The sequence below is a fragment of the Hippocampus zosterae genome, chromosome 11 (genome assembly GCF_025434085.1).
Source record: "Hippocampus zosterae strain Florida chromosome 11, ASM2543408v3, whole genome shotgun sequence".
Classification (NCBI taxonomy): Eukaryota; Metazoa; Chordata; class Actinopteri; order Syngnathiformes; family Syngnathidae; genus Hippocampus; species Hippocampus zosterae.
In genome coordinates this window covers 17790247-17808703 of record NC_067461.1, presented here as the reverse complement: position 1 = coordinate 17808703, position 18457 = coordinate 17790247, and the positions used below count along the sequence as shown (strand labels likewise).

The window sequence follows — 18457 nt, the reverse complement described above, 5'->3', positions numbered from 1 at the left end:
GAGCGATAAGACTGGCTGAGTTTGTAAACACAAGGGGGGTTCTCCCAACTACTTCACACATATTTACATAGGTTGTGCTGCAGCTCTTGATGTATGCCAACAAAGTCTACCCAAGCCACGTAACTATCAATTTGCTACTCAAAAACAGTTCACAATAGTTCCCAATGACAACTCAAACATGAAATGACATTTTCTGATGGTGGAAAGGCTGAACAGGAGACAGTAGAGGCGGCAAGCTGTTTAAATAGGTCAGCGAACCCACTACTTGACCAATCACGTATCGACAATCAGGTAAAGCTTAACGGGCGACACCTGCTCCACTCAATCAAACACACACACACACACACGCACACACACACACACACACATACACACACTCACACACTCAGGTGAGAGAGAGGACATGGCAGCACACATATACAGAAATGACCCATATGGTCATAACAACCGCTGCCTAAAAATCTGACATTTACACCCTAGTATAGTGTTGCGAAAATGCAATTCAAGGAGCGGCAACAGAGCATTTTTTACACAACGCCTGATAGTAGCCAGTCATCCCCAAAGGGCCGATGATAAATGATTGCCTGAATTTTGGCTGTCACAGGAAAAACTTGGCACCGACTGACTAGTTTCCCAAATAAGTACAGCCATAATTAAACGACACAGTCATCCATTCGAGGCAGCGGGAAGGAGTCAGGTTTGGTGAATGCATTAACCTTGCAGTCATCATGACAAAACCATGGGGTCTACATCTTTTACTTTGTTTTATACTATGGCCAGAAACAGACTGGGCAGCCAGGACATCAGCAGAATGGAGCCCATTCAGGAGACTATGCCAATTTATCATACGGGGGCTTATTCTCAGAGCAGTGTCTTTTTCGAACTACCGGTACATTCGATGGTAAGAGTTCAGATTTATAAACATCTGAGAAAACACCCCAGGTAGGTCAATTTTTGGCTCCAGTATTCCAGTTGTCAAAACATGACCTGTTTGTTAATTAGACAGCCATATGCGACTGCACATTTTCTTTAGTAAAGGTGCATTTCACAGTTATGACACTATTTTTCTTGCCACACATGCACTTTCACACTTAACAATATGAGAGTGTTGAGTCAGATTAACAAATGACCATTCAAAGCATACCTGAGTAAAATCACCACTGGGTGCACAAGTTACCACAGCTTCAAATGTCACATTTGCAGTCGAGGTCAAGGACCTTCCAGTAGAAAATGGATTCATCCTGAAAGTGAATTTGAAGATCACGTTACTTAATTGGTATTGTGATCTCATTTTCCTCACCTATAAATATCATTTAAGAATGTAGCAATCAAAACCGACACCAAGACATTGATTAATTGTTGTTCAGGAACAAGTGGTGAATAGTTCATCTGCAGCTTTTTTGCCCTTTTGTGTGAGTTTTTGCTCATTGATCAGTAGCAACATGATTGATTCACAGTGCTGCCATTGTTTGTATTTCCTTCTTATTGATCTGCACTGAGGAGTCACAGTGAAAATAAACGATGCATTTTCAATACCATTTGTTCTGTACACAGTCACGAGTGTGCTGGAGTGTATCCTAATTTACTAAAGCTTTGTGATAATTATTCTTTATTTTACTCCCAATAAAGACATGATCAACAAAATACAGTTTACAGATAGAATCTACAATACAACACTCATACACATATGTTATGGACAAGGATGATGATATATCATAAGCGCCTCCTAAGCTTTCATTTTTTTCTATTTCAGGTGCATACCATATTTTGATTGTGTAGATCAATTGACTACTTTTAAGTTATGCATACGAGTTAAGGAAGACACAAGGTTTTGGATAAAGGATAAATAAAAACAAAATTAAATACCAACACAATTGTTTATTTTCATATTCTTTAGCCCAGTACATTTTCCATATCTTACTCGTCTGATTTCACTACCTTCTCCATCAAAAAAAATACATAAAAAAGACGTGGTGCTCAAGGAGAGGGAGTAAAAAACTTTTATCCGTATTTCTTTTTCTATTTACAGTTTTATAGTATTTGTGAAACTCTGCAGAGTGTACTTTTTTTTCCAATTTAAACCACCCTAACCATTTCCAGCAAAACGTTTTAAGGCCACAATATCACCTTCAGTTGAAGTTGCTCCATCATTTGTAAACATGTCTGGAATGCTTGTACATAATTTAAACAATTCAAGTTTTAAGATAATGATGTTATGTAGTAGCAGCGGCTTGCTGGTGCGATATGCTGCGATTCACATATGATCCGATGAGTCAACTAATCGCGATTACCAATTGTTTTTTCGTACATAACCATGAGTTTGCTGACTAATCTTTCCCATGATCCTTGGAAGGCGTTACAATATAATGTTTTAAAAATATAATTGAATATAGCCGGGCAGCAAGCCTCTACGTAGGCGACATAAAGTTAGCTCTTGTTGTTACACTTGACAGACTTTTGAAACATATCACATAAGGAGTAATGACAAATATACTATCAGCTTACTCAATTGTCTACGGTCTGCTTGGTCAAGGTGAAATGCACTTGAGTTTTTTCCTGAATTGGAGTCGCGGTGGGGGGCAATGGGGGCGAGTGCGCGTGAATTCTGATTAAAATGTTTATACACACTATGGAGACAATATGAGAAAAATTGCTAATAAAACATGAAAAATCAGTATTGATTCACTCATTGCCAACAGTCAGTGTGGCAACTGGGGTGGCAAGGCATTTTCTGGTGGTGGCAGCTTAGCTCATGTAAAACCACCTCGAGATGTCAGTATTTACATTCTAAATTGAAATCAGTGTAATTTGTGGGATAAAAATGAATTCTCTTCTAATAAGTATTAATAATAGCATGCCTCAATTTGTATGTGTACCAGACAGATATGTCGTGTTCATGGAGGAATATTGTCAGTTTAATCTTTTGAAGCCTTGGAAAACATAAATGACATTGAAAAATGTAGAAGTACCGGTATGTTTTTTTGGGATCTGGATCTTAAGTATGGCTTGCCACCTGGATTGTATCAGCGCCCTGAGCTCAGTTGTGACCCCTCAGTGTGTTATCTTATTATTCTTGATAGGCAGCCCAGTGGGCAGGTGTGTCAGGTCTGTCAGATTCCACCCTGGGAAAATGTGCCCTCTGGAGACTTTGCTTTCAAATGGGAGTAGAAAGTTACCGCAGCTCAAAAATAGAAATGGTGTTTGTGGGCATAAGCAGGTGTGTTACTGTTTCTTGTGCTGCTTAAACCATAGCAAGACAACAAAATATCTATTTTCCTCTTTATCATGCTGTCTTCACATACTGTAATAAATAAAGAAGTCTTGTTGTTTACAAAAGCAATCTAAACCTAAAGGGAAGTGACTGTTGCAGGAAGTGAAGAATAAAGTACCGGTATGTGTCTTAGGTTTGGTATTTTCGTAGAGGCACACAGATAGAAATGGGCGTTTGCACCATTGTGGGAGTGAACACAGCTGGCTTGTTTACGACCAATGGAAGCAACTCCCGCAGTCCCTTTAAATTCAACGCAGGAAGCACGTGGTTTACATGGCGGAAGCGTAAACTGACTTGCTGGAGTCCATGAAGGACAGGGGTGTCCAAAGTCGGTCCTCAAGGGCCACTGTCCCGCCTGTTTTCCAGCTTTCACAGGAGCAACACACCTGATTCAAATAATCAGGATCGTTCTAATGCTGCTTCAGAGCTGGCTGATGATCTGACAATCTGAATCAGATGTGTTGCAGCCCAGAGAGATGGAAAACAGGCAGGACATTGGACCTCCAGGACCGGAGCTGAACATGCCTGATGTAGGATTTCACTACAATCAGCTGATTCAGTGCATTTCTATAGGGCAGTGGTGCCCAATTTTTTTTCCCCCACTGATCCGTTCCACGTCATGACATATTTTGACCACTCATTCAACCATGCCACAATTATATTTTTACTTACAAAGTAGCTGGGCAAAATGTAGCCATTGTATGAAGTGCCATTTCTGCCTAATGTGAGCAGATATTATGTTTTGTGAGGCAGCATTTTATTGTCAGTCTGTAATATATATTACTTGCACATCAAATATAACATAACTGAATCATAATTGAGGATATATTTCCAGTCATTCCACTTTATTTCCTCAGCCACTGTTTTCTACTACATTGTAGCAGAAAGGTTTTCTTCTGCGGTTTGGTTTAAAAAAAAAAAAAAAAAAAACAAAGAGCCAAAGAATCTACTCATGCATTTTGCAAGCATAATTGTGAATGTAACCCTACAGGGTGAACTAGAATGATAATGCAGTGTGCCAGAGGCAGAGCGCTGTCACCGCTGTCACGATCATGGCTTTAGCATCCAAGACTGTTGCCTGCTGAAACAACAGGCTGTGAGCCATGTGAGTGAGACTTCATGCAGCGTAGCAACAGGGTGCTGGGAGCAACTTACCAGCTGTCTCCGCTTATTTGACACAGTCAGGTGGTCTAAAAGCTGAACTTCGCATTTATCTGTGAGGAAGCTTGTCAGCTCCAGAGGTTCCACTTGGAGGCCACATGGGGCTTTGACAAGTAGGACAAGAGATAGAATTTTGAACTATTTCATTTAACAGTCATTTATTGCATTTTTAATATTACTTTCAAAATACAAATGATGCAGATTGCTTTTATCCAGAATGTTTTTTTATTGTTTAAAAATATTTGATGTTAATTTCCCATTTATCTTAACTTTGATATGATGTATTTGCAAATATAGAGTGTCATCGACAGTGACTCCTTCTGCCACGTCTGTGTAGCAAAGCATAACATATAAAATGTTACTGCTCACAGTAGACGCATGAAACATCATTCACCTGGTGCCACAGATGTGAAATGACTTCGTCTAGAAGAAAAAAGCGATATTCTTTGCTCCCTGGAGTTCATTTAAGTTCCAACTTCTACACTATTTCATTTATTGCTCCACTAATATCCCAATTTTCTTGATGTACAGTATATTTAGTTTGTTGCATTAAACCAGTGTGTCTCAATTACTTTCTGATATGCTCTGCTAGGAAGAAGAAAATATTTTGCAGCACCCTCAACTCTCTGCCACCACTATGCAGTAAACAGTATCATTTGCCTATAACATTGTTATAAGTACAGCTCTGCATAAAATTGCAGGCATATGAATAAAGAAGAACAAAATCAACTTAAAACAAAGAATAACTTTATTTAACATTGTTTTTATTCTCTCCGTGCCTTTCTTGTCATTCTTGTTCAATACGTTTCCATTGCACATTTTGTGCGTTTAGTCATTTCACTACTTATGTCTGTGTGTGTGCATGCACGGTGCAAAATAAATGAATAAATAAACAATGTTTTACATCAGTGGTGCCCCGGGGCGCCCCCTTCCAGCCTATTTTGCATGTTTGCATCCTGCCACCTGATTCAATCGGCTCATCAGCAAGCTTTGCAGAAGCCGGGATACAGATTCTGATCATTTGAATCAGAAGTGTTGAAGCAGGGAAGCATGTAACACAGGAGCAGAAACCCCCAGTCTTAGATCTAAAAAACTGAAAATTTGCCCAGTGGGGGAAAAAATTAAGGTTGTCTTATCTTAACTCTGTACACTCTGATAATGGGAGTGCCACTGTCACCTACAGTAATGTTTGTGCAATTACACTTGATTCTACTACTGGGAAAAAAAGGCATGTTCCCTGGGGTCACACACGCGCACACTCACACACACTAACTGGCATCGCAATGCCTTCCCCGGGCACCCCGCCCCTCGTTATTTCGGAAGAACTGCATGAAAGAATGCTCATGTGGTGTGACGGTTGAGACGTCATCATCAGAATCAGAATCATCTTTATTGGCCAAGTATGTAGAACACACAAGGAATTTGTCTCCGGTATATCACGCTGCGCTAGTATCATCGTAAACAACAAAATCATTGAACCATTTTAGAGTAACCAGTAGTTTTGTAGTACCATTTTGTGGTGCAAGAAGAGTGACTATGTCAGTGACTGTTTGAGGAGTTAATGGCTAGAGGGAAGAAGCTGTTTAAGTGTCTACTGGATTTGGTGCGCATGGATCTGTAGCGTCTGCCTGAGGGGAGTGGCTGAAAAAGGTGGTGGGCAGGGTGCGGGGGATCCAGGAGGATTTTCCGTTCCCTTGTCTTGATTCTTGCAGTGTGTAAGTCCTCAAGAGTGGGTAGGCGGTGCCAACAATTTTTTCTGCCGTCCTAACTGTCCGTTGAAGTCGGATTTTGTCCTTTTTTGTGGCGGCCCCAAACCAAACCGTGATGGAAGAACACAGGATTGATTTGATGACTGCCGTGTAGAACTGTCGTAGCACCTCCTGTGGCAGGCCATGCTTCCTCAGCAGCCTAAGGAAGTACATCCGCTGCCGGGCCCTTTTCAGGATGGAGATGGTGTTGACTTCCCACTTCATGTCCTGGGAGACTCTGATTCCCGGGAACTTGAAGGTCTCGACGGTTGACACAGGGCAGTTGGATAGTGTGAGGGGCAACTGAGGAGAAGAATGTTTCCTGAAGTCCACGATCATCTCTACAGTCTTGAGCGTGTTCAGCCCGAGGTTGTGTCGGCCGCACCAGAGCTCCAGCTGCTCCACTTGTTGGCGGTACGCAGACTCGTCGCCGTCTTTGATGAGACCGATGACCGTGGTGTCGTCTGCGAACTTTATGAGTTTGACAGCTGGATCTGTTGAGGTGCAATCGTTTGTGTAAAGAGAGAAGAGCAGTGGCGAGAGGACACATCCCTGTGGGGCTCCAGTGCTGGTGGTGCGTATTGATGATGTTGTTGCTCCCAGTCTCACCTGTTGTGTCCGTCCCGTCAGGAAGCTGAGGATCCACTGGCAGATCGTAGGGGACACACCGAGGTGGAGTAGTTTGGGGGTGAGGAGTTCCGGGATGATGGTGTTGAACGCAGAGCTGAAATCCACAAACAGAATCCTTGCGTAGGTCCCTGTGCTGTCGAGGTGCTTGAGGATGTAGTGCAGACCTATGTTGACTGCGTCTTCCACAGACCTGTTTGCCCGGTAGGCAAACTGGAGAGGGTCCAGCAGGGGTCCAGTGACGTTCTTTAGGTGGTTCAGCACAAGGCGTTCAAAGGACTTCATGACCACAGACGTCAGGGCGACATGCCTATAGTCGTTCAGTTCCGATGTTGCCGATTTCTTGGGAACTGGGATGATGGTAGACTGTTTGAAGCAGGATGGGACCTCACACAGCTCCAGGGATCTGTTGAAGATTTGTGTGAAGACTGGAGCCAGCTGGTCAGCGCAGACTTTCAGGCAGGAGGGGGACACTTTGTCGGGCCCCGGAGCTTTCTTGATCTTGATCGAACAAAGCAAGACCACAATAGAATATCTTAATATTTTAACTTTGTTGCAGCTTTAACTTTGAACCTGTTGCATCATTTTTTTATATGACAATTTTTTTTTTGTTCATTATAGAATAGTGAGCGATGGGAATCTGATGCAGCATGTGGAGCGAGAATGAGGCTTGTCTCTGTAACAGCTTACTCTCTCCTCCTCCATTCACCTCTTAAGTCATTGGCATCTGCCTACAGGAGCGTTTTGTCCACAAGAAAATGTCTTGAATTTCCCACTTCCCAGTTTCTACACAAGCACGCACAGACAGTTTTGATAGCGGCGCGGGCACCCGCAGCGGCTCCTCTTGTTTTCTTGTCTGTTTGAGAGGGATGAAATTTCATCTGTGCTGTATGTTGCACATACTGCACATTTGACAATAAAATTGTACTTGACTTGACAGTAACATAAAGATGGGGGGAGGACTGGGTGCATATTGCAATTGCAAGCCATATAATTTGCTTCCCACATTCCAATAAGCCTTTATTGATAACGTAAAAAAACAAAACAACAAATTTCTTGAAAGCCACCAATTAAAATGCACGCGCATAGTGAATGGGTGGATCCTATGAAATGTAAAAAGTGATTCAGAACAATTCAACAAGACTTTTGTGTGTGCTTCATGTTTTTCTTTGATTGGAAAATACCATTTATCTCCATTTCATGCCACGTCCTCTCTCAGCCGGTGTTGGTAAGATTTGCACTAGAACTAAATGTATTACCCCACAGTGTGGCACACACACAAAAAACAAACAAACAAACAAACAAAAAACTACTGCAGGTTTCTTCACTGTTTTGTCTTCTTACTGTCCTCCTCAGGTTGCTAGAGAGCTCCATGCTCAATGCAGAAATGAAGGAAGGAGAAATTCTGCCTCCAACCATTCAAAAGCTGATGAAAGGATATAACAAGTACCTGAGGCCGTTCTTTGACAGTAAGGAAACTACATTCTCATGTACAAATGACCCTTTCTGCGGGGATGACCATACAGTATGATCTTATGTGCAAGGTTGTTTCTACAGTCAGAATAGTATAATGATATACAATATGTTTTAGGTTGCCAAATAAAGATACCGTATTTTACGCACTATAAGGCACACCTAAAAAGCATTTCATTTGATCAAAAGCCAACCCTGCACCTTATAATCCAATGCGCCTTATATATGGATAAATATTCAGATTTCCTGGAAGTAGTATTTTAAATATTCTGTAAAGCACTTTGTTACAACTGCAGCGGTTGCGAAAGCTCTATATAAATAAAGTTGTATTGTATAATATTCCCTTTAACATAGCTCCATTTAGTGGATACAAAATGCATCCGGAGCCTCTATTCTATGCGCCTTATAATGCGGTGCACCCTGTATATGAAAACAGTTTTGAAAAAAATGCATTCATTGAAGGTGTGCCTTATACTGTGCGGAAAATACGGTAGTACAAAACCATTTGTAGACCACACTTGGTACAGTAATTAATAGTTGATATTCATTATTTATTTAAATGTAATTTCAGTAAGAGAACCAAATAGAGCACACACTTAATGTTACATATGAGTACATTTGATGGTGATACAGGGAAAACAACTGACATTTAATTCTTAACAAGATTCGACCGTTAAATACAAGGGCTTGATTTTTCAAAGAAATGTTCCCTGGTCAGCACACATTTTTTAACTCTCCATGACTGCTTAACATTACTTATAATTACACAATCCACCCAGATGTATTGTGTATATTGTTTACTTCTTCTATTTTCCTAGATGGCCCTGTGACTGTTGGTATGAGCTTGGACATTGCTAGTATTGACACCATTTCAGAGATCAATATGGTAAGGTTTTGTGTGTGTGTGTGTGTGTGTGTGTGTGTGTGTGTGTGTGTGTGTGTGTGTGTGTGTGTGTGTGTGTGTGTGTGTGTGTGTGTGTGTGTGTGTGTGTGTGTGTGTGTGTCTGGTCTTCATTATAATAAGGATAAACTCAGCGCTATTGATTCCTTCCATTTTTCATGACTCGAATTAAAATATGCAACAATACAACTCAACAAACTATGTACCATATTTCTTTCCCACAAGTTCTTTAGATTATTTTTAAAGTGGAAATGATGTACATTCCACATCCCGTTATACTATTTGCTCCAACTCTTTGGTGATGAGAAATAGGGCTCCCAATACATTCACGCTTGTCTACACAGAAACTGGAAAGGCTGAATTTATCACTCTGGAGAGAGCTGTGCAAGATATTGATTTTTTTTTTTTTTTGTGGGGTGGGGGATGCTGGCGGGGGTGAGCGGGGTTGGGTGGGCGGGGGGTCTAGAAACAAGTTTGAACACAGATTTTATTAAATAAAAACAAAACAAACAAACAAATAAATAAATAAATAAATGTGTTCCTGATTCTAGCATCACCAAGATTCAACAAAGCAATTGCTTAGTAGGCAGTTAGATATGTTGTGACTGTTAAGGTACAAACAATATTAATTTTGACTAATTGATTTCCAGTCTCATATTGATTATGCAAAAGCACAATTATTGCAGTTTTGCCCTGGAGTAGTCCAAGAAAAGACCACCCCAAATGTGATGTTGTTTTCTTTTTTGGTGGGGGTTGGGGTGACAAAAACTTTATAATAGATTTCTTGTAAGAATTGCAGAGATGTCCACCAGAGACAGAATTTAACATTGACTCTAGAAGTCCTTCCAACATTCAGTGTGTGAATTTGGCCATGGATCCAACAAATGTCACAAACGCAGACCATGCCAGTCCATGAGCTGGGAAATTCTCCGATATCAGCCACCCCCCACGTCTGATGAAACAGATGTTTCGGTCTCACAAGAATTCCTAATTTCTTACGTCGCATGAAAAGTTTGCAGCAGATAGCTAGTTTGGGGTGCTTTATGTGTTCAATTTTAGCCTATGTTCAGCAAATTTGAATAGCCAAAGTAGGCGCAAACGGGCATTTCAAGGTCAACTAACTCATCAAATCGAGACGTTGAGTGGAAGATTAATTTTCATTTTCAAGCAATCTTTTATTGTGATGGGTGACACATCAGATGTGCAAAAATTACGTTCTCAAGATGAATGGATTATTTTTTTTTTTACAACTTAAAACATTAGGAGAAACATCAATACAATACAATACAATACAATACATGCTGATTTAAATAGCACTTTCACAACAGCGGCAGCTGTAACAAGAATCACCTATACTGATACAGTAAAGCACATTATTTATCTGAAAAACACTTCTTGGCCATGAATATAAAATAATCAAATAGAAACAATCAGACAGGACACTAGCGTGCCTTTTTTATGTGACAACATATTGTTAGTCGTAACCATAAAATGTCGATAACATCAGAAACACAGCCCCCCTCCTTTCTGTTTTAACTCATTTCCAATTGAAAACAGGAGCCCAAATAAATCACATTAAAAAACTTTTTTTTAGTCTATTGATTAATAAAATTGCATGCTTTTACAATTTTGTTTCCATAAGCACCAATGTTGCTTACAATTGCCCAATGGGAATATCAACTGTACAATCCATCATGAGTTTCCAAATATAATTGATGTTAGCGAAGCGATTCATTTTTCTTCTGTAATTTTGTGGGTCTGACCTTTACAATTTAAACTAACTTATCCTACCCTCCAAATAATAGAGTAAAAGTGACAGTCTGTCACAACCCCTTCTAGTCTGCTGCCCTGCCACCGTCAAGCCCTTCAAAAGCCACACAAATCACATTATACCCATGAATGTAAAACAATTACCTGAACATTTGCTTACTCACATTAGCAGCATGCTCTTTGATGGGCAATGAACAAACACAGTGGGAAGCTCGATAGTCATTAACACTTCTCAGAAGAACTTGCAGTACTGATATACACAAAGCAACCCACGATACCTGAACCCTGCTGTGTTCTCTCAAACGTAGAGGCTATCTTGCTGACTCGATGCAACGTGTTCCGTTTCAAATGCTTGAGGCATAGAACAGCTCAGGGACTTGATGCATTGCCACCAATAAAAAAAAAAAAAACTACACAGGAATGTCATCGTTAGCAAAAACATTACGGTACATGTCAGCATATTTTGGTAAAACAGTGCATTAGTTTTGTTCTAACCTTTGGACCTCAATCTTGTAGGACTACACAGCCACCATATTCCTCCGGCAGCGCTGGACAGACGAGCGTTTGGTGTTTGAAGGCAACAAGAGCCTGAGCCTTGACGGGCGGCTTGTGGAGCTCCTTTGGGTGCCTGACACTTTCATTGTGGACTCCAAGAAATCTTTTCTTCATGACATCACTGTGGAGAACAGACTGATCCGCATCTTTCCAAATGGGACCGTCCTTTATGCGCTGAGGTCAGATAATGCACGTAGCTGCCGGGTTATTGGTTGTTGGGTCTCTTCTCTGCTTTACGAAGCAATGCAAAGTCATGAGGGGGGAAAGCCTGGAAGGGAAAAGAAATTGGCTCAAACCCACAAAGTAACAAGGGTTGATGATGTCATTATCGAGCAGGGATTTAAGTCAATACCGCTACCGATTGATTGAAGCATAGTGAAAGCATGTGATCTGTCGATAGAAAAAGCTTCAGGCAATCAAAATATCTACGTTTTCATATTCAAAGCATATTGATGTGTGAATATTACCTTTATGCAAAATGCATTCATTGATCATATCAATTGGATATTGGGTTGAGATTATAAATTGCAATATTTTACATGCGCCAGTGAATTTAGACTGATGATCGGATTTGACATTGATTTTGGTATACGTTAGCCCATTTTGATGTTCCAGTGTCCATAGATTCCACAAGAGAAACTCTATTGACCTGAATTATATTGACTCACCATCGGTATATTCTAGGGGCTTGACCTCAGCAGTTCACAACAATAAAGTGTTGGAAAAGAGGGTAAATTTCACACAGAGACATCTCCGCCGTTGTTAATGTCAGCTTTGGGGAAGGAGGAATAAATTATCCTGAGCATCTTGCTGTGGTAAAATTGAGTTGGGTATTCCCACTCAGTACAGTCTCTCTTTATGGATGACGTGCCACTGTAAGGAGAGTTTGTTGTGTTGCCAACACGTGCAATGTTATTTACTTACTTCTTGATGTATTTTGTGTTCTAAAGGTCCTTGGGTTTCACTGAGACCGAGATGTGAAGTGGGATAGTGGTTCGAGAGTCAGGCTAGTAGGATTGAAACAGGACAAAAAGGATAGTCAGAAGAGGAATGGCTACCTCGGGGAATTGGGGCTGAGAAAAGAGACAGTGTGAGGTGTGAGAGCTTTGGTAAATGTTTCAACACTTGGCCTAAGGGATTACATGAGAAAGCACTGAGATGTAGGCACAGTCAAGCCGTTTAAGATATCCTTTATTTTAAGATATCCTTTATTTTTTATATTTAGAGGTGAGATTTAATGAAGCAATGTCAGAGGGATTCATTCACAATCAAGGGTCTGTGTTAAGATCACAAATTAAGGTTGAAATAATCTTTACAGTTACAATAGATTTGGGAACGTGATCCTGCAATTCATTTGGAGCCAGAAGAGATATTATCAAAATATGGTTCCATCATCACAGGCGTACAATACACAATGCGTACCTCGTGTGTTGCTGTTGCATTGCTGGATTTTAGTGATGTGAAAAAATGGGACCGAGCTGAACAATAACAATATTCATTCATTCATGCATTCATTCATTTTCCGAGCCGCTTATCCTCACAAAGACCGCAGGGGGAGCCGGAGCCTATCCCACCTGTCTTCGGGCAGTAGGCGGGGGACACTCTGAAACCGGTTGCCAGCCAATCGCACGGCACACAGAGATGAACAACCATTTGCGCTCACACTCACACTTAGGGACAATTTTCAGTGTTTAATCAGCCAGCCATGCTTTTGGAATGTGGGAGGAAACCGGAGTACCAGGAGAAAACCCACGCAGGGAGGCCGGAGCTGGAATTGAACCCGGTACCTCTGTACTATGAGGTCAACGCGCTAAACACTTGACCACCGGGCCACCAAACAATAACAAAAACAAAACATATTTTTGAGAGTTGAAGTAACAATAAATAACTGAGGTAACGTGATTTCACAAGTGCTCATGTGGTTGTGTTCAGAATTAACCAATCACAAAAAAAAAAAAAACACAGCACCCAGTCAAATAACTTGCCAAAAGTCTTTCGCCTCCTTTAATAGTTTATGCAGCCTCAGTTTTAAGTATGGGATGTTGATGTTATGCCATAATTTCTCAATGACAGGATTTTCATCAAACTTTTCAATCAGAGCCTACTATATTATCTGTTCTTTATTTGGGGTTAATCTGAGGTATGTTAAACGGTGTCATGTGCGTGAGGACCATCATCTAACAAGACTGTGAATGTAATTAGTTAATTCTGAGTATGGCCACATCCCCAGTCATAGGCGGCTGAACAAACCTGTGCAACAATATTATTTCAGTTGTTTATTTTGTACTCACACCCTCTCGTTACATGCTATAGGCCACCATCATGGTGGAAAACATTTGGAAATATTTTATCTTGCTGCCATCCTATCACAAAAAGCTGGCATGTGTCATTTTTTTTTCAAATGTGTGTACAAGCTCAGACTTTCCACTTCCTTGTTACAAATTCATTCTTGCTACACGCAATACAATTTCTATGCCTTAATCCATCCATGGATCCATTTTCCCCTTATCCTGACGAGAGTCGCGGGTGTGCTGGAGCCTATCCCAGCAGTCTTTGGGTAGTAGTCGGGGGTACACCCTGAAGTGGTTGCAGGGCACACATAGACAAATAAGATTCTAACCAGTCTACCATTGTGCGGCCCTACGCCTCAATGTAAAAATATTTAGATCAACGTACTTCTTACACTGTATATACGACATATTGCATCCATTTTTTGTCAGATGCTTCCATGTCATCAATTTGATAATGGCATTAGCGTACTTATGATTTCTTGGCAAAGTCAGAAATTGTGCCACTGTGGCCAGAGGAGAAAGACACAAGTGAGCAGTTCTCATGTAATTCAATTAATCACAGAAGACTCCCACCAACCAACCCTCTACAAAGAGACTGCAAACGAAAAGGGGGAAAAAAGCAGAGCAGGACAGCGACACAACATGATCATGACAGTCCCCCAATAACTGACGACATAAATTCTAGCATTATCTTTTTTAATGTCAACATTGAATCAAATTTGGCTTCCGCAATGCTGTGATTAACCGGTACGTTCATGTCCCACAGAATTACCACCACTGTGGCCTGTAACATGGATTTGACCAAGTACCCAATGGACAAGCAGACCTGCACGCTACAACTGGAGAGCTGTAAGAACCTCCTCTTTCTGTCTCTTGGCCTCAGCTCTGTAGCCTTCTCTGCAGTTCACCCTTTTAGGAATAGTTCATGTTTTTTCTTGCATTCAAACATAATTGTCTTTAACCCTGTTATTCACAAATAATGATAACCTGACAAGATGTCGACTGTCATAACCACTGTCCCTAAAAGGGTTAACCTATATATATATTAAAAAAAATCCTCATCTCACCCCTCGGGTGGTGTCCGTCCCTCATTCAGCTCGGGTCCTCTACCAGAGGCCAGGAAGCTTGAGGGTTCTGTGCAGTATCCTTGCTGTTCCCAGCACTGCACATTTCTGGACTGAGATGTCCAATGTTGTTCCCAGGATCTGTTGCAACCACTCATCTAGTTTGGGGGTCACTGCCCCGAGTGCTCCGACCACCACAGGCACGACTGTCACCTTTACCTTCCAGGCTCTCTCCAGCTCCTCTCTGAGCCCTTGGTATTTCTCGAGTTTCTCATGTTCCTTCTTCCTGATGTTTCCATCACTTGGGACCGGTACATCCACTACAACGGCTTTCCTCTGCCCTTTATCTATGATCACGATATCTGGTTGGTTCGCCATTACCATCTTGTCAGTCTGGATCTGGAAGTCCCACAGGATCTTCGCTCTGTCATTCTCCACCACCTTCGGAGGTGTTTCCCATTTTGACCTTGGGGTTTCCAGTCCATACTCCGCACAGATATTTCGGTAGACTATGCCAGCCACCTGGTTATGGCGTTCCATGTAGGCTTTCCCTGCCAGCATCTTACACCGTGCAGTTATGTGTTGGATCGTCTCAGGTGCCTCTTTGCACAACCTACACCTTGGGTCTTGTCTGGTGTGGTATATCTGGGCCTCGATGGCTCTGGTGCTCAAGGCCTGCTCCTGAGCAGCCAGGATGAGTGCCTCTGTGCTGTCCTTCAGGCCAGCCCTCTCTAGCCACTGATAGGACTTCTTGAGATCAGCCACTTCAGTTATGGTCCGGTGGTACATCCCGTGTAGGGGCTTGTCCTCCCATGATGGTCCCTCTTCCAGCGCCTCATCTTCTGTTCCCCATTGTCTGAGACATTCTCTGAGTACGTCATCCGTTGGAGCCTTCTCCTTGATGTATTCATGGAGCTTGGATGTTTCATCCTGGACAGTGGCTCTCACACTCACTAGTCCCCTGCCTCCATCCTTTCGGCTTGCGTACAGTCTCAGGGTGCTGGATTTGGGATGGAACCCTCCATGCATGGTTAGGAGCTTTCGGGTCTTAACATCCGTGGTCTGAATCTCTTCCTTTGGCCACCTTATTATTCCTGCAGGGTATCTGATCACTGGCAGGGCATAGCTGTTTATTGCCCGGGTCTTATTCTTGCCATTGAGCTGGCTTCTTAGGACTTGCCTCACTCGCTGGAGGTATTTGGCCGTAGCCGCTTTCCTTGTTGCCAGTTCGAGGTTGCCATTGGCTTGTGGTATACCAAGGTACTTGTAGCTGTCCTCAATGTCTGCTATTGTTCCTTCAGGGAGTGAGACCCCTTCAGTGCGGACTACCTTTCCTCTCTTAGTCACCATCCGACTACATTTCTCAAGCCCGAATGACATCCCGATGTCGCTGCTGTAGATCCTGGTTGTGTGGATCAGGGAATCTATGTCCCTTTCACTCTTAGCATACAGCTTTATGTCATCCATGTAGAGGAGGTGACTGATTGTAGCTCCCTTTCTGAGGCGGTATCCATAGCCTGTCTTGGTGATTACTTGGCTTAGGGGGTTCAGTCCTATGCAGAACAGCAGTGGGGATAGTGCATCACCTTGGTATATGCCACATTTGATGGACACTTGGGTAAGTGGCTTGCCATTGGCTTCAAGTGTGGTTTTCCACATCCTCATCGAGTTCGCAACGAAGGCTCTTAGGGTCCTGTTCACCTTATACAACTCCAAGCATTCAGTGATCCATGTATGTGGCATTGAGTCATAGGCTTTCTTGTAATCAATCCAAGCTGTGCACAGGTTGGTACGTCGGGACCTGCAGTCTTGTGCGACTGTTCTGTCAACCAGGAGCTGATGTTTGGCTCCTCTGGTATCTCTACCAATGCCCTTCTGTGCTTCGTTCATGTATCCATGTGTCCACTTATCTTAGCCGCAATGATGCCTGACATGAGCTTCCATGTTGTGGAGAGACAGGTTATTGGCCGATAGTTGGATGGAACTGCACCCTTCGAGGGATCCTTCATGATCAGGATTGTTCGCCCTTCGGTTAGCCATTCTGGGTGAGTCCCATCCCTCAGCAGCTGGTTCATTTGTACTGCTAGGCGCTCATGGAGTGCTGTGAGTTTCTTTAGCCAGTAGGTGTGGACCATGTCCGGGCCTGGTGCTGTCCAGTTCTTCATATCTGAGACTCTTTCCTGTATGTCTGCCACTGTTATGGTAACCGGGTTCTGTTCAGGGAGGTTGCTGTGCTCCTCTCTCAGGGTCACCAGCCATTGTGTACTGCTGTTATGTGCAACCTCCTTCTCCCATATGCCTTTCCAGTACCTTTCAGTTTCCAGTCTTGGTGGGTCAGCTCTGTTGTTAGGACCCTGCCACTGAGCGTACACTTTCGCAGGTTGTGTTGCGAACAGCCTGTTTATTCGTCTGGCCTCATTCTCTTTCGTGTACCGCTTTAGGCGACTGGACAAGGCTTGGAGCCTTTGTTTGGCAGTTTCGAGTGCTTCAGGTATGGTCATCTGGATGTACCTCTCGGGTATCGGCCTTTTCATCACACCTCTCTAGTTTGGCTCTATTTTGGCATTCATGCTGTTCATGATGTATTGCTACTTAAGATATTTTGGTCATTGTTAGTTGTGATCATGGCACCGCATTTTCTTATGGTTGTGTGTGTACAAGAATAATTGGGGCAAAGCCTAGCAAGTCACAATCAGTTGGTGCAATCCAGGGGTCCGTGCCCGTGGGCACCAGGTCATCCCCAAAGACCGCATGAGTCGTCCAAAGGCCCGTTATGAAAATAGGTCACCAGCGATGGGACTATGCGATGATGATTTATAGAAATCGTGTTGCTTATGATGACGATTATTTCTCTCCTATCTGTCGTTGGTAATTATTGTGAGACGTCATTAATATCGGTGTCTTCACATTAAAGAATTAGTTAATCATAATACGATGTAAGTGAAGGTAATTTGAGTACACTTATTTCCGAAGTGTGTAACAGGTTGTTAGCGGTTTGCATCAATCAGTTTCCCATGTTGGTGAGCCCTGGTGTAATTTATCGATTTTTTTTTTCATAATTTTGTATTTAATCAAGAAGGCATCAGGAGCATCTTTATAACAAAATCTTGTGATGAAATGGCTGTGAGATGCGTTTTCTGCCACCTCACTGATGCCGTGCTTTTAAATGACAGTAAGCCAAACAGGCTTAGACCATTGCAGTCCCTGCCACGAGCCAACCAAGCCATTAGAGCCGAAATGAAAGGAAACATAGTGAAAAGAAACGAAAAAGAAGGAGTTACAATCCCACTTAACAGACAGAAAGACATCTGGAGGTTGAAGCTGAAAGGATGATGGCTCCTTCCTCCGCTGCCTCAATAATTCCCAGGCAAATATCTGCACCTTTTGCCACTGTCTTTGGTTTTTCCCTCAAGTTTCTCTTTGATCTTCTCGGTCGATTTACTGAGTCCTCCCTCTTACTTTCGGTCCGCCCTCATTCTCCTGTATGAGTTCCATATCTCCCAGTGTGAAGATGGAGGCAAAGAAATCAGTTGACAGCAGAGAATTGTGTCACTGTGGGAGGGTGTTGAGCATTAGTTTGGGATCGCGGTTAAAAT

General features: G+C 42.3%; 2 protein-coding genes across 2 annotated transcripts in view; one reads left to right on the top strand and one right to left on the bottom strand.

The window, feature by feature from the left end:
- The window catches only part of LOC127610325 (gamma-aminobutyric acid receptor subunit pi), a 66293-nt gene that overhangs the window by 27759 nt on the left and 20077 nt on the right, over positions 1–18457 (top strand). The window contains exons 3-6 of the mRNA XM_052080317.1: positions 8164–8276; positions 9099–9166; positions 11468–11685; positions 14564–14646. Of these exons, the coding sequence (XP_051936277.1) occupies positions 8164–8276; positions 9099–9166; positions 11468–11685; positions 14564–14646 (482 nt within the window). The remainder of the gene's footprint in view (positions 1–8163; positions 8277–9098; positions 9167–11467; positions 11686–14563; positions 14647–18457) is intronic.
- On the bottom strand, positions 14876–16552 carry LOC127610326 (uncharacterized). Its single transcript, XM_052080318.1, has 2 exons — positions 16476–16552; positions 14876–16263 (listed from the first exon to the last, which is right to left on the bottom strand). Exons 1-2 carry the CDS (start codon positions 16493–16495, stop codon positions 14904–14906), a joined length of 1380 nt encoding a protein of 459 aa, XP_051936278.1. The 5' UTR covers positions 16496–16552; the 3' UTR covers positions 14876–14903.

Bases quoted from the DNA above. Each gene is read 5' to 3' on its own strand.
- LOC127610326 (XM_052080318.1), bottom strand. From the start codon at position 16,495: ATGGCAAGCCACTTACCCAA. The intron at 16,264-16,475 runs GTGTCCATCAAA...CCACACAACCAG, and splicing joins ATGGCAAGCCACTTACCCAA to GATCTACAGCAGCGACATCG.